Raw genomic sequence first — 16,648 nt, forward strand, 5'->3', positions numbered from 1 at the left:
GCACTCAGATCAACTACAAGTTCATCAACTTTGTTTGTTCCTGGGTGCCATTCGAAAACATATGGTGAGAGATCATTTCGTGTTGCGGCTCCAAAAATGTGGAATGCACTACCCGTTGAAGTCCGTGAATCAGCGCCAATTGACATCTTTAAAAAGCGGCTCAAAACCTTTTTATTTGCCTCTTTATAGCTACTGTTTTCTTTTCTTTTTTTCTTTTTATCTGTTTCACTTTGCTAGCTAGTGTTGTTTGTTCCAGGTTAGGAAGCACCTGATCCCAGAAAAGATCAAAACTTAACCGATGCTAACTGGAGTACATAAACACAGATCTCCGGTTGGCGGTGATGGTGTAACCCAATACTTCGGTTTGGGTGCTAGCTTGTTGTTTTTTTTTTTCCCGGCTTTTTTCTTTGTGTTCTTGACTTCATTATTGTCTAGCGCATAGAGACCTTGTTTATTTGCGCTATATAAATCCATCTATTATTATTATTATTACAATAAAATTGCCTCTAACCACTTAACATTTAAACAAAAAGAAAAATATAGATACCCACTCAAATATTCATTCATAGTTTTGGATTTCCTAAACTTACCTGCCAATTAAATATGTTAACTGACGTGCTTCAAGTATGATCATCTGATATTTATTGAAATTTTATCATATTATAAAAAATTTCTTCATAATATTTATAAAAAAAAATGTTTTAGTTCATAAATTTTTAGAAACCCTTCAAAGATTATTGGCAACTCTCTTTTGGGTTGCAACCCACATAATTGACATATAATTTATTAATAATAAAGATATAAATTGTAAAGCCTTTAACTTTAAAATCATATACAGTAATCTCGTACAAAGGAAGCTTTTTTCATTATATCAGCATCATCTTCGCATCATATATCCATCGTAACATCAATATTTTTATAATTATTATTATTATTATTATTGTTATGTTAATTAATATATAAATATCAGTATTAGGTTCAATTTGCTATGGGATTACAGAATTTTTAAGTAGACGCAGCATGCATTTTGAAATTGCGCTTTGGAACATGGGAGCCAATGCTATTAGAACGGTAGTGGGACAGTATTACAGCATTTTTCACTAGCGATCCAGGTAAAGGGTTCAACAAGCTTTGCTTACAGTAGCTTTTTGAACAATTTGTATATTTTTCAAGGTCCCTACCATTGCTGACAATATTGTTATATGATATTACATTGTTTTTTCAAATGTTATGCTTTTGTGGTTATTATTATTATTATATATGTCAAACTGATTAAAGAAGCAAATCACATTTAACTGTATATGTTGTCCTATAATGTAATTCTACGATAGACTATGTTATTACCATACACCTGAATGAACCAATTAAATATAGAATATTTGTGTGAATGAACTCACTTAATTGTTAAGTAATTCAGTATCACTTGTTACATTGTTACATTTTATTCCTGTTACTCTACTAAATAAAAGATTAAAATATTAGATATATAATCTCTAAAATAATCCATTACAATATTAATACATGAAGTATTTATTTGACCAAATAATTTTCTTTTCAAATATGCAATTTATCATAATGTAATTTGGGCAAGGAATTAGAATTAAATAATATTTTTACCACTCAACTACTAATTTAATTTAATCAAAATTAACCAGTAACTAACCTTTAAAACAATCTAACTTATCTTCAATTATTCTAGTGCAAATCTGTGAAACCTTTTTAATCCCATAGTAATCCTTAACAATTTTCTAGATGAGCCAGTAATTAATCCCTCAAGCAGTCTCACATGAGTAAACCTTAATACTGTAGTATGTACTGTAGCGATTAATTGTAACTAATCCCTGACTATTGAAGTCTATTTATTAAGTAGCTTTGTACTAATCTTGTGATTTATGTTTGACCAGTTTAATATGTAAATTAGCAAATAATGTTGTGGCTAATAATCCAACTACTGAATATGATGCAGCTTGTAAGTGTTAATCCTAATAAACCACTACTATTTAATCCCTGAACCCATAATAATCTAGTCAGTAATCTCTGAAATTATTTTATAAGTACTGTAATCCTGTAATTTATGACTTCTGTAATCAGTTTAATACATAACATGTTATTAATCCATATAAGTATTATAAGTAATCCCTGATCTAATATATATTTTTAATAACTTAAGTAGTTTAATCTTGTGAGTGATCTTATTTAATTCTTCCATGCTTAATACATACATAAACAAAAGTAATTCCCAATAATGATTATTGCAATAACTATATTAATGCAGGTAGTCATATACAAATACTGTAAAATCAATAATTCAAGTATAATATCAATTTATACTATTCATCCACAGTATGATGGATTGTATTGGTAATTCCTGCTCAGATACTTACATATATGTAATTAATATGTTCTACACAAAGCACCAGATTTTTTTTTTAATAGCTGTAAACATTCCTCTAATTATTCTTTGGAATGATTATAAGAAAGAACTATAACATTTACCTTTTATAAATCAATAAGAACGCTCTAACTACCCTCCTATAAATGCACAATAAATTGTTGTGAAGCATACTTTTCAGCTATTAAATAGGAAAAGGAAATTAAAAATGTAAATAACTGACCTATGTTTCTACTGAATAAAGGATAATGCAGTGCTTTTCTCACATCTGCACACTAATCAAGTATGAACATTTTTGTAAATAAAAATTGAAAAAAAAAATAGTGTGAAAACAATAATATAATATTATATTGGTAGTATAATCATTATATTTCCCTGAAATTCTGATAAAAATTCAATTTTTTATTATATTGGTAGTATAATCATTATATTTCCCTGAAATTCTGATAAAAATTCAATTTTTTACAAGTACCAAAAGCCAATTTAATGTTTCTGTTTTCTATTACCCAATGCCATTACATATTTTATGGGAAATATTAAAAATATAAGATTAATTTGAAGGTATTTTCTTTATTCTCAATGAATTATTATAAAATTCTGTCATGGAAATATAATTAACTTATTCCTTTCATTGGATGTACACATACAAAATTTCTATCGCTGTGTCAGTATTTGGTATAAGACATTTCAAATGTAGATAGCTAATTATTAGTCACTGTCTGAATAATATATTAAACATAATATAATTTTTGAACCAAATTAGATGTCAACATTTTCTCACAAAAAAAAAACAACAAAAAACACATAGCCCCATAAAGATGTTACAGAACATCACAGTTAATTTTATTATGTTTTTTGAGTTACTTTTATTGAATTATTGTTAACATTATCCAAAGTTTAGCTGGTTTTTGTTACAAGGAGCTAAATTAAAAAAATAAAATAAGCCAAATAGTTTATTTATCTAGGCTTAAACCTCATAAAAATTGACTTTGGTCTGCCTATTTCTGAGTGTGAACATCCATTGGCCTTATAAACACATAGTTGTATACAGTATGTATATTATTATGGTATAAAAATTCTTCTAATTACCATGTTCCTTTTTGCAGGTTTACAAGTAGTACTGAAGTCTATCATATGTGCCATGGCACCTTTGCTGCAAATCGGTCTTCTTATTTTCTTTGTAATTGTGATTTTTGCTATCACTGGAATGGAATTTTTCAGGGGCGTTTTTCACAAAACTTGTTTCAGGACAACATACACTAATGGCACAGTAACCAATACTTGTAAGCTATTCAGATTATTTTTCTTAACATTGTAGTTCTTTGGGTATATAAAACCCATACCGGGTATAACCCCACCTCCCCCCCCCCACTTTATGCCCAGTTTTACGTAACAGCCATTCCCTGGGCCCAAGGTATAGTTTGAATGACTATCGTAGGTGACTTATATTCTCATGTCTATTTGTTTGGTTCACTTAACTGCGAACGTGCCGCTGTGAAACAATTACCCTCTCTCTTAACCATTAACATTTCTTCATAAACATTGACTGATTTTACTACCAAAAAGGTAACTCAAAACCAAAAGGTTGGATGACTTAAGTTGAAACGGTTTATAGGAGGTTATACATATAGCTATTGTAAACAATTTACAAAATATTTGTTTTCAAATATTTAGCTCAGTCATTTTTGGGTTGAATTACGAAAATATGAGCACTATTAGCGTGTTTTCAGCGGAATTTGAGCCGGCTTGTGAGTCGTTTATTTACAACGGCATACCTTTGCATATACCAATCCATTTGCTTAGTTTTAAGCGGCAACAGAAAGGTAGTTTTCTTGCGATCAGAACTATATTTAAAATAATCTTATTGGATAAAATTTTCTTCAGTCATTTTTGAATTATTTCAAAGGCTTTGAAGACGAAAAACTGACCAAGCTTAAGTCGGCCCAGGGATCCGGGCACATTCCATTTTGTGAACTGATGAAAATATGGTACCTGCCTTATCAAAGTCTTGTTAAAATTCAATAAATGAATATGCTTGATATTGGACTTATTTTTACAGTGTTCTAGATTGGGAATTTATTTTATGAAGTGCATTTTTATATACCCTTTTTGTATAAGGAACTCGTCCAACCATTGCATCGTGCAGCGCATTCAATCTGTTCATTTTTGCCTTTCGTACACACTTGCAGTATTAAAGTTGTTTTGGTGCATGGTCAGAACATCCTAGACACATTGATATGTAAAAAATTTAATATTTGCTTCAATGAATACTGTAATGCATGCAGTTCTGAAAAATTGCCTTTTAATTGAAATAGTTTTGGTTATAATTATTATAGTGTCAAAGTTTAATTATATAGGCTTTTAATAAAGGAGCGGCCTAGGTGTTTCTAACTAGTTACAGCTGGGATAAATACAAAAACAGAATTAGGTTCTATAGAGCATTTCATCGGATTTATTTTGAAACAGCGCCGCCAACATCTTGCAACTCCCTGGGGGACTTCCAGCGGCCTAAGCCTGAGCGTCTGGCTAGTCACGAATAAAGCACCATGCAGCAGATAGCACTGCTAAACCTTTGCTATTGCAGGATTAGACAACAGATACGATGCCAATTACTGTAATTACTTTATATGTGAACATTGAAATAGCTTTTTAAGACCTATAGACTTGTTTTTAATGTAAACATTTCATGTTTTTTCCGTTTTTAAATATTTGTACTTGTTACTAATTTAGTGTCGTCGTTGATTTAATTCATGATGCTAAGTATGTAGAGCGAAATGCTAGACCTCTGAAAGTTCCCCCGTGGCAGTTGTCAGGTTATCAGAAATTTTCATTTCAAATTTTGCGAAAATGGTGTATAGCCATATTGTTAGAACTATTCATATTACCTTCACCAATACGATTGCAGTGTGTGTCAAGTGTCAAGTAATTTTTCATGTCATTTTTTTACTTCATAGTTTTTTTTTAAAATATTATTATATGATATTCTTTTTACTATTGTTAGTTAAGTATTAAAGTAAATCAACAAAGTTTAAGTTATTATTATCAACATCATTATTTTTTCCACTGAGCAGGGGTATTTGCTGAAGACCCGCCCATGGTGTGTGGGGATTCCGGCAGGCAGTGTGGGGCAATTGAGGGATCAAATTGCACGGAATACTGGAGTGGGCCTAAATATGGAATCGTCAATTTTGACAACATGTTATTTGCAATGTTGACGGTTTTCCAATGTATTACCATGGAAGGCTGGACAGATGTAATGTATGATGTAAGTGCTGTAAAGCTTATTGTTCAAATATTATTGATAATGGGGTGCTTAATTTAGTGGTCTTCACGATGTATTAGGGCCATCTTCAGATGGCCTTCCATCTGGGAAAAAGCTGGATGGGGCATTTTATTGTTCAGACTGGTTTTTGAGGGGCATTTAGTCGAGGGAGATGTTTATTCGATTAAGGCGTTTATTTTCTTTGGTGTGATATGGATACATAATATACTCAAATATGCACTTCTTAATTTAACTGTAAAAGTACAGCACCGTCAGAATGTGTTATTGCGTAATCATAAAGACCAACCAGGTTAGAAAAAGTGTAATTCTACTTTGAGTAGAACATTAATAAAATTGATTGAGAATGATTTTGCTTCCATTAGATTTGTTGATTTTTTTTTTTTTTTTTCGCGGGGGGGGGGGGGGGGTTGGGTGCATTCCGACGAAAAAATAAACACCCTGGGGCATTCAGATGATGAAGGCATTTATCCCAAAGGAGGCTGTACATGGGGGGAGTTTGTTCGAAGGGCGCGTTTATTCAAAGTAGGGCATTTATTCGAATAAATATTTATTTATTTTGAAAATAAGTTGTTGTATCAATGAATGTTAAAATAATGTTATGCAATCAATGACAAACCTAAAATAATCTTTAAATATATATTTTTTAAATTTCAGTGTGCAAATGCTTTAGGAAGTACCTTCGTTTGGGTATATTTCATCCCACTTATTATTTTAGGATCATTCTTTATGCTCAATTTAGTCCTTGGTGTATTGAGTGGGTAAGTGACTTTGTTTTGTTTCCTTACTATTATTTTACGATCAATCCTATGTTCAATTTAATCCTTGACACAATGTACCCGGAACACCCTCTAACAAGAATGTGCAAAGCAATCGAAAAACAAACCTGAAGTGCGGATCTCATGTTAGTTATGTACAGAAATTAGGTGGAATACAGAAAAATGACTTATATGTCTTGACCTATATGTCTTGTTTGAGACTTAATTCTGCAAATTGGGGAGATTGTTAAATACTTGAGTTTCCTATTGAATTAATATGCCACCAAACATTTATTATTGTCACTGCATCAGGCCAAAATAAAAATTAATAAAATTTTTTGTAACGTCACTTTGATGACATGTTTATTGAGATTGACACAGTTATGGTGATACATGATACTTTGTCACATTGTTCTCTTAAGCTGCTTATGTTCTGATTTGTTCAGATCAGATGAACAATTAAGCGTGCACGTAGTGGTGTTTTGAAGTGAGTTGTTCATACTCTAATTCCGGATTTGAAAAACACATGTATTTGCCTACCAAACTCTTCACTTTCGAATTTTGAGAGAAATACAATTATAAAATTATGAAAGGTCTCATCTTGTAACAGCCAACTTTATTTTCGTTATCACATCTTTTTCCACTCCCACCAAAATTTGCCGTACTTTTGTATGCATTGCCAGACACCTCACTCACTCAATACACCTCTGGGTGTATTGAGTGTGCAAGTGACTCTATTGTTTTTTACCGTGTGTGATGCAGTAAGGCTTTAAGCTTAGGAATTCCTATCCAATGATTGTGATTTCAATTCAGATGTTGCATCTCTCATGTCCTTGATTAAAATGATTTATTTGCAATCCTCAAATTTCTAAATTTCTTTGGCTTTGCCCTATTTTAATAATAATGATAATTTAATAAAGATAATGATAACAATAATAATAAGAGCCCCTGCCCTCTTCCCCACCTCTGGTGCGACCCCTGAAGCTTAATAAGTACCGTTTTCAATTATACAAGTATTCATAGACAGAAATATAGACAATTCTAAGTTTTTGAAATATTGAGTTGGTTGGCCACACAAAAATGTTGTGGCCTTAATGGAATTTGAAGAAGAAGAATTAAGAATTATTTTTTTAGATTACAAAATACTTCAAAGGTACAAGGTAAGGAAGCACAAATGCTTAAGACACTAACTTTATGCTTTTTATTGTATTTTCTGACCACAGAGAATTCGCAAAAGAAAGAGAACGTGTAGAAAATAGACGCCTTTTTCTAAAAATGCGTAGGCAGCAGCAAACAGAAAAAGAATTAGATGGATACATAGAATGGATTCGCAAAGCTGAGGAAGTGTTGCTTAACGACACATCAATAACAGACGAAGAACGTGCAGCAATAGAAGGTAATAACTAACAAGAAATTGTGAATGAAAGTTTTTTTGCATGAAACCCGGAAAGAACTAATAGTCAGTTACTAAATAAATTTGGATTCTTTTACTTGGTCTGATGTGAAAGGCAGAAAATAATAACGATTTAACACAAGATAATGATATTGTTTTAATGAGTGAATTTGAAATTCTTTAATAATTGTTATACTGACAGATTGAAGATTCACATTTTGTTTATTTTTTTTTTGTTTATTATTGTTATTACATTTACCTTGAAAATGCTCTCTATTTATATATTGTATACCTAAAATACTTTAAGTAACTATCCAATGAGAGAGGCCTAAAAACAAACTTCCAATGACCCGTTGTTAACAACCTTCCTATTACTGTATCAAACATACTGTACACGGAGTTACTTTATTTTTTGCTTTATTGTATTTTTTGCCAATACTGTATAAAAATTTGAATCCTCTCAGCAACTCCATTCTTGAAAAGCACACTTTGTCACATTTATTATATCTATTGGCTGCACTAATAACTTATGTTGCATTTGAATGCCAAGAACCATATGCACAAGAATGAAAGAGAAAAAAAAAATCAAAATTATATTGCCACTTTAGTTTTGTTATTGGTGATGTTCACTCAACTATGTATACATATATATATTTTTTTCTTTTGTTTTGTACAAGCATCATTGTTTAAGAATTTTGTTTTCACTTTTTTGTTTGTGTGTTTTGTGATGCATGCCTTTTCCATGAGTTTGCTTTCGTTCTATAGCTCGTCGCCGGGCGGCAGCAATGCAACAAAAAGAACTTCAAACAAATGGGGAAGCAGGAAATGGAGTTGCGGTTGTGGGAGATATAGAGAATCTTGAGGTTAAGAAAAACGGTAGGCTCGCTTGGAATATCTCCACTCGCTCCTTCCCGGTCGTTTGCCGGGCTTTTCACTCTATTTCTCCTTCGTTGTTCTTGTAGTGGGAGTCGTCTGATAGTCCTGGACAGTTTTGCCTTCTGATATTTGTCCTATTGTAGTTTAACAGGAAAACCTGTTTAGACTGAGAGTTCAGGTTTGTGAAGCAGCCATTTTAAATCTGTAGCCTTGTATTATATTTACAATTTACAGAAATTGTGGATCTTTTAGCAACTAATACTGTTTAATATGCCAATGACTAGAATATACTGTAGGTTGGCAGCCACAGAAATGTGAATACTGTACATTTCATATTTAAAAGTCTCACTCAAGGCCAGGTTTTAAGGTGGCAGAGCATAGATCAAACCTGATATCTCAGTTAACAAGGCCTCCGCTACTTAAGTCATGGGCTTTGTTATACTTCTGAGGAATCTTTAAACAATCTTTCTGAAAAACTTTCAGACATTTCTCACAATTGATTATTCACTAGTTTTGGTGACAAAAAATGAATTTTTAAAAATTTGTCAATGTTTTATGGGGTAATTGTAACTGATGATATTATCCATAATGATGATTGTTTAAAGTGTTAGTCAGAAGGGTGGTAAATAGATGCAAACCCTTACTTACATCATCAGCAAATTAAAAAAAAAAAAGCTTTTGGTGGTGAGAAAGGTGCTTGTATTAAATTACTGTATGTCTTAGCGTTGAGTAGTTATGAAGAGAACTCTAAGACATGTTGGGAAGGTCACGGTGCTACAACTAACATAATCCTTTGGAGTGAAATGCCTTGATGGTGTAATGAAGGGTTTTTTTTTTATTGGTGGTAAGATAATTAGTGCGTTAAGTTACCAGCTGTTGCTCCTGCTTTTTCGTGTCCGTAGATTTGAGTGTTTAATATATGATGATTTCAGTACAGTATGTGCCATTGCTGTTATAACAACGTGGTTTGATGAATATTCATTTTGGCTAGGTATTAACAAAAGAGGTACAAACTCTTTAGTTACAATTTGTAAAATGGTTAATGTGATGTATGAATTCTGGTACTAATTTTGGTATGTTTGTTATGTTTTTTTGTTTGCTAGTCTAATAAGTGTTACTATTTTCTTATGTTTATTGTTTGTCTTTATGCACTTGAATGTGGTTGTATGCCGGTGTGTACTGGGATGTATTGGTGTATATATATGTGTGTGTGTGTGTGTTTGTGCTAGTATATGTATACTATTTCCTGAGGGTTTGTGGGTGTGATACTTGTATGTGTCTGTTGTATAATGTGTTCTTTAAGAAAGTCATTTCTATGAGAACCATTAAATCTACAACTAAATCCTACAAAATATCATAAAGATATTATAAAAGCACTTAAATAGCAGTTTCTGTTTTTTTCAGCATTAACCATACACTGTGATACTTGCGAATCACAAAATCACAAATAAAAGTAATGGTACCATGACATGGACAAAATGAATATTCATGAACCAAAATGGCATTGGAATATCTATTTCGAGGCTGTGTACCTAATCATGTGTTGTATAAATATTGAAGCTTTAGAATGTAGAGGATGATTGAGATTGCTACTGTAAATTTAACAAATCCAGAGAAAAAGAAGATAACTACTCTGAGTGTAAAAAGTTATACATCAGCCAAAAAATGTCACTTTTCGCACTAGAATTGCATTAAACCATAATGTGATCTTCCAAGTTTTTTTTTGATAAATTTCAAACATAATCAGCATGAAAATCAAAAATATATGTAAGGATTGATAAATCTGTACTATAAAATATAACCTCATTGTTTTTGGTTGTTAAAATGTATTACTTTTGCAGAGTAGTTTAATTTACAATTTTTTAAATTTTTTATTCCCCCCCTATTCACTTCATTCATTTTGAATTTTCAGAGATCTTTTCTCTCTTTATCCTATTTTCTCTGTTGGAGGGTCTTGTCTAGTAAAGTGTAGTATACATGTGACTCATTTGTACATGGCAGTGTGTTAATAATGAGCCACATGTTGCGTGTCAGTGTTGGTAGGAGTTTAGAATTACTAATATTTTGGATTTGTACTTGTTTTCAGGAAGGTTGTATTTAACAATCTATTTTTACATCTTTAATATGTTTTTGTTTTAAAACAAAAATGAGCATGAATTTGTTAAAGAAGTTTATTAGTGTTTCATCTTTTTGGGCATGTTTGTTTAGCATTTGGTGCTTCATTCATGTTGTAAATCTATATAACTCAAGCGTAGTGCAGGCACGGATCCTGTAGGGAACGGCGGGTGGGGGATCCCCAGTTTTTTGCTACTAAATTTTAAAATTGCAATGCATATTATTGTTATGTATTGAAATAAGCGCTACTCACTTTTCTATTCTGAAAATGTTGTGTTCCTCACTTTCACCGTTCAAAAAATTCTGGATCCATCCCTGTCAGTAGCGTTATATTTAAATATAAACATTTTTACCAACATGTGTGCATATACAGTGCAAGATTAGATAGCTTGAAATAGTCATTAAGGCATCATGAAAGTCAGGAATTTTAAATGATTAAGCTATCATTCACGTGCTGTTGTTGGGATAAATGCTGAATGTTCTTGAAATGGAAAATTTACATAATTTATCACCATAGAGTCTAACAACCCCCTCATCTGAGGAATGAAAATGACATTTTAATACATTGTGTACATATAGAAGACCTTTATTTTTAATTTAAGAGTGTATAACTCAATACATCAGACCTGTTAATAATAGTCATTCACAAATATTCAGAATACGGTAGGGGGAGGGGTGGGGGAGGAAGCTATGGTCGTTGAATATTTCTTACCTATTGTGGGAGACGTATTGTGGGTGTCCTTTGTCCCCTGAAATGCTTCTGACTTATCGGTTAAATCCATTTCGATTACTCATATGGTTAGAGATTTTTTTGGCTGTTTGCTAGAGAGAGAGGGAGAGGTGGGCCATTATAGCCGTGTGTACATGGTTAATCTGTGTATGCATATTTTGGTCCTAACAATTAATATTTAAGAGAATAATGATTATAATGTAATGATCCTAATATAGAATCAGAAATGAACTGAAGAATAACATTAATAATTTATTATATTCATGATCAAATTGACAAAATATCTGTCATCTGTAAACTCAAAACGGTAGTTTTGAGTTTAACCTAGCTGTGACAATTTCTTCCTCGTAACTTGATTAAACTTTCCCGTAAGTTTCATTCAGATCAACTGACCGGTTTTTGAAATATTCGATGTAGACTGTTCGACTGTAAATCACTTTAATTGGTCCTCATACGCACACCCCCACCATAGAATGACACTAAATATTAGGAGGTACATCCTTGATATATGGCCAATGCTTCAGCAAAGCACGGAAAAATTCTAAGCATGGGAAGTGACCAAAGTGACAGCCAGAAAAAAACAATGCCAAAAGAAAGGAAAAATATATGCAAAAAAAAAAAAAAAAAAAAAATTCAGAACAAAAACAATGGCATTTCCTAGTATTGCTGGGGAAAAACCAATTATAGTTTTTAAAACACTGCACAAAATGGTTCCAATGTAGAATGATGGGAAATGGTAGGCTATTAATAATTTATTATTCATGACATTAGTAACTGATAATAGTTACTTCTATTTTTAATGACATTCATTCATGAGCTGTCAAATGATGATCTTGCCAAAATTATGCTTTAACACTAGTTATTACTTTTCAATACATAAATGCTAATAAAATATTAAAAGAGGAATATAAAAGTTCTCAACAACCAACTCATCACGCACTAGATCAATAATATCTCCATAAATAATAATCAAATGGAAAAGAATTTGAAGCTTTGTAAATTCAAATTTTAGACACTCCTAGCTGCATACTAAGCATTAGTAGTAATTTTTGTAGGTGTGGTTTTGCACAGTGGTTGTGGTTATGACTTTCAACCGTGAGATCGTAGCTTCAATCCCTTGCTGTGCATTTCGCTTGTGTCCAAGGGCAAAGTACTTTACCTACGGTTGTATTCCTCCTCCCAGGAGTAAAAGTGGTAGGTTCAATCAGAAAATGCACTGACTATAGCTGCAACGACTTCTCACTAGATAGTTGTGTATGTGTCCTACATGTTCTTGAGACCTTTTTGACTTGCGACACTACATAAGTCTAATATTATTAGTCTGTGAGCGGTTCTAGACCTTGTCGATTCAAAGTAAATGTAATTTCAATACATTATACCTTAAATGAACTGAATTATCAACAGCAGTTCTCTAAAATTGGAGAAGAATTTTGAAAATTATCTGGCAATTCAGATGTTAATGTATGTTCATGATGTCATGAAGTTGCTTGCACATTTTTCCAGCCTTTGTCACCATTCCATGGCATGTCATTAGAGTTTCATTGTGAGCAGCTGGTTGGTCATCTTCATATATGTCAGAAAGCGTTAAAATAACATCATAAATGCTAGTCTACCAGCAATTATATAATAACACCCTCATTAAAGCTTCCTAAATGCACAAAACACAATTTGCTAGCTCACTGATTTATAGTCAAGTCACTCAACATTCTACGAGACATATTGTACTAATTTTATCTGAAAAAATTTATGTGTGAACATTTTTGTGGTTAAATTTTTCGCTGCAAAGTAAGACATGTTTGAGGTCGAGCTGTCTGTATCCTGACAAAAAAAATGGATAAGCTAATGTTTAATAGCTCTGTAAAATTGCACATTCTCTAGGTAGATTTAGCGAATGTAACAAGAAAAATCACAAAGTAAAAGCAATCAAAGGTTTAATTTTAAAATTCTCTTTTTAAATTGTAGTAAATCAGAAACACACATTTAGTTTTCTTATAGAGAATGATTTTGTATTGGTTCTTATTATCTGTAATTAATTCAGTTATGAATCACAACTTTTTACAGAGAAATAGTAGTTTTTTTTTAAATGCTTAAAGGTATTGTTGGTAATTGTTTATTGTACATAAGGTTTTAAATATTTGTGTATAGCTTCTTATATGTTTAGTTAGTATAAACTAAATTTATAACTCATATTATATTAACACCAATTCTGTACATGTATGGTAGGGTTAAGAAATACCAATGAAAATTATCAGAATAGTTACATGGAGACCTTTAATTTCTATCAACGTTATAATGATTTCATTGTGGTAAAACTGTTTGCTTGTTGGTTTTTCATAAAGAAATCCAAAATGAGTTTTTCAGGAGCATTTTAGGCACTTTGGTGTTCATTTCATAGTTAACATATTGTTCGTATTTATTCGCCCTACAAAGTCTAAAAAGAGTCGCTTTTTACTGTTTTATTTTTCGTGAATATCTTACAATCAACATCGCTTAGCATGTTCATTTGTTTGGCTAATGTACTTCTTTTTCTAGATTTATTTTTATCATTGAATCTATGTGTAGCAGTGAGGGTTGGGGTGATGCAAGTTTTTGTTCTCAGCCAGTATGTTAATAAAATACAAATGTTTATGTGTACTGTACTGGAGATTTATGATCACCAGTAGCTACTGAGATTTCATGATTTTTGACGATTTCAGATATGTCCCCTTGATATATGGCATTGAAATTTATTCATTTTATGTTTTCAATTCACATTACATGTAATTTGGCATATAGGTTTGTGTACCCTTTTTTAAATAACTGCAAAATAAAGTTGTAAGATTAATAGGTCAAATGATAATAATAATAATAATAATAATAATAATAATAATAATAATAATAATAATAATAGTAATAATAGTAATAATAATAATAATAATAATGATAATAATAATAATAATAATAATAATAATAATAATACTGTGTGTATAATAATAATGATGATTATAATAGTGATGATAATAATGATGATATAATAATATTGATAATTTTATTGACTCTATACTTTGGTTGAGAAATTTAGTGGAGAATGCTAAATAAAAAATAAGAAGAAATTATAGACAAGGAGAAATATAATTCATAGTCTGTAAAAATGAACTTTAAAAATGTGACCTTGACCCACTGCAGGAGTTTCCTATTGGCACTATTCATTTTATAGTTTCTCTCCCCCACCCCCTTCTCTTCCCTCCCCTCTCTTCAGATTGATTTCATATGTCAACCTCAATAATGTAAAATGAAGAATTTTGTAGATTGCATAGCAAGGAAAAAGCAGAATAAATTAAAAATAAAATTTCACTAGATATTACAGTATAATAATGAGCCAATTTTATTTTGGATAAAATAATTCTTTTGTATTGACTTTAAGCAAAACTCTTGCTACATTTTATAATAAAGTACAAACTGAATAAATGAAACATTAAATTTCCCTATAGTAGCATAAATCAATCATAGTGAAGCAGTGTCTCTGGTGAAATAATTTTTGAAAAGTAAATTTATACATTTTACTATATAATTTTTATCACGGCCTCTTAATACTATTTACTTAATTTATTGCAGTATTTTGACTTTTACTCTACGTTATTCAATAGTTGTATTGTATGCAATTTTTATTTTAATAATCCCCTCAAAATTTGCGGTACAGTCATATCTATACAAAATCCACAAGTCAAGCACATTAGTTTACCAAGTACATTAATGTTTTAACTTGAAGCTTTCCTTAGTGTTTCATTTCTATGTTCATTTTCTTGACTAGATGGATTACTAACATTTCTATTGTATATTCCAGTTTGTGAACTTAACATGTACTCTGTACTGTAGCATTTGAATTGTGTTAATAGTTAATATTAGCTATACGCTGCAGTACACAATCAGAAAGACTCACAACATGCACATTTTAATTTGAAATATTATTATATGGTGGGAACCTATTCTTGGGGGAATTATATGCCTATATGGTGGTATCACGGTAACATCAATTCAACTTCTTTTTATAGATAAAAAACTTGTTTATAGGATGACAGATTACATCTAATCGTAAATGATATTGAATTGATGTTAGCGTGCTGGTCTCTACTCTGTACACAAAAGCATGATGATTTTGAATAACTACTTTGTTGAATCTTGATGTTCACAAAGTAATCCTACTGGCTGGTATATCTAATCAAAACAAAACAGAAAAAAAAAAAACGCATGGTGGTTAATGAAAATTTGTTTTTCTTTTTCTTCCATCTCTTCTCCATCTCCCCTCTCCTGCTTGCTTCTCTCACATTTCATTTTTGGTTCTCCCTTTCTCATTCTTTTTGGTTTGCTTCTTGTTTGTGTTTGCATTCATTACTCAAACACTTACTTCATTCTTCCTAATTATCCCACTCATTTATTTGCTACCCTTTAATTATTGCCTTTGCATGTGCTTAACTTACACCTCACACACCCATGCCATTGACATTCCCCCTCCCCTTGCCCTGTTTTCCCCCTCCCAATTTTATGTTCTGCATATTAACTCCAGAGCCACTAACAAATTCCAAAAATCACTCCAAAAAACCAGACAGGCAGAAAAAAAAGCAATGTTCCGGTTTTCGCAAGAAGGAGTACCAACTTCGGATCAAGATTCGTAAGATGGTCAAATCTCAGGGTTTCTACTGGCTCGTCATTGTGCTTGTTTTTCTGAATACAGTATGTGTTGCTATTGAACATTATCCGCAACCACAGTGGCTTGAACAATTCCTCTGTAAGTACAATATCTTTTAATAGTACATTCAAAATTTTAATTTAGTTATTGTTTAATGGATCAATATTCATTTATGTGGACTCAATAACCAGGGGAATGAACTGCGCTTTATAACCGCAAGGAAGAAGTGCATTATATATGCCTGTACCAGTTATGTTATATTTCTAGAAAATTTCTATTTAATTATAATAATGATAGTTAATAATAATATTAATAATAATAATGAAAATAACAATATTATTAATAATCAGAAATTTTTTATTTTTGTGAAACGCTATGTATATTTTTCGTGCAAATTATTATTAATAAATCTTTCTTTTTATCTTGTCAAAATATTGA

The 16,648-nt window shown here is 31.4% G+C and overlaps 1 protein-coding gene across 1 annotated transcript in view; it reads left to right on the top strand.

The window, feature by feature from the left end:
- The window catches only part of LOC117120304 (voltage-dependent calcium channel type A subunit alpha-1-like), a 187,190-nt gene that overhangs the window by 92,166 nt on the left and 78,376 nt on the right, over window positions 1-16,648 (top strand). The window contains exons 8-13 of the mRNA XM_033265323.1: window positions 3,499-3,675; window positions 5,464-5,657; window positions 6,330-6,433; window positions 7,654-7,826; window positions 8,589-8,699; window positions 16,088-16,309. Coding sequence (XP_033121214.1) covers window positions 3,499-3,675; window positions 5,464-5,657; window positions 6,330-6,433; window positions 7,654-7,826; window positions 8,589-8,699; window positions 16,088-16,309 — 981 coding nt within the window. The remainder of the gene's footprint in view (window positions 1-3,498; window positions 3,676-5,463; window positions 5,658-6,329; window positions 6,434-7,653; window positions 7,827-8,588; window positions 8,700-16,087; window positions 16,310-16,648) is intronic.

This window comes from Anneissia japonica, unplaced genomic scaffold (genome assembly GCF_011630105.1).
Source record: "Anneissia japonica isolate Jap-2015-1 unplaced genomic scaffold, ASM1163010v1 scaffold288069_len450862_cov184, whole genome shotgun sequence".
NCBI classification, from domain to species: Eukaryota; Metazoa; Echinodermata; class Crinoidea; order Comatulida; family Comatulidae; genus Anneissia; species Anneissia japonica.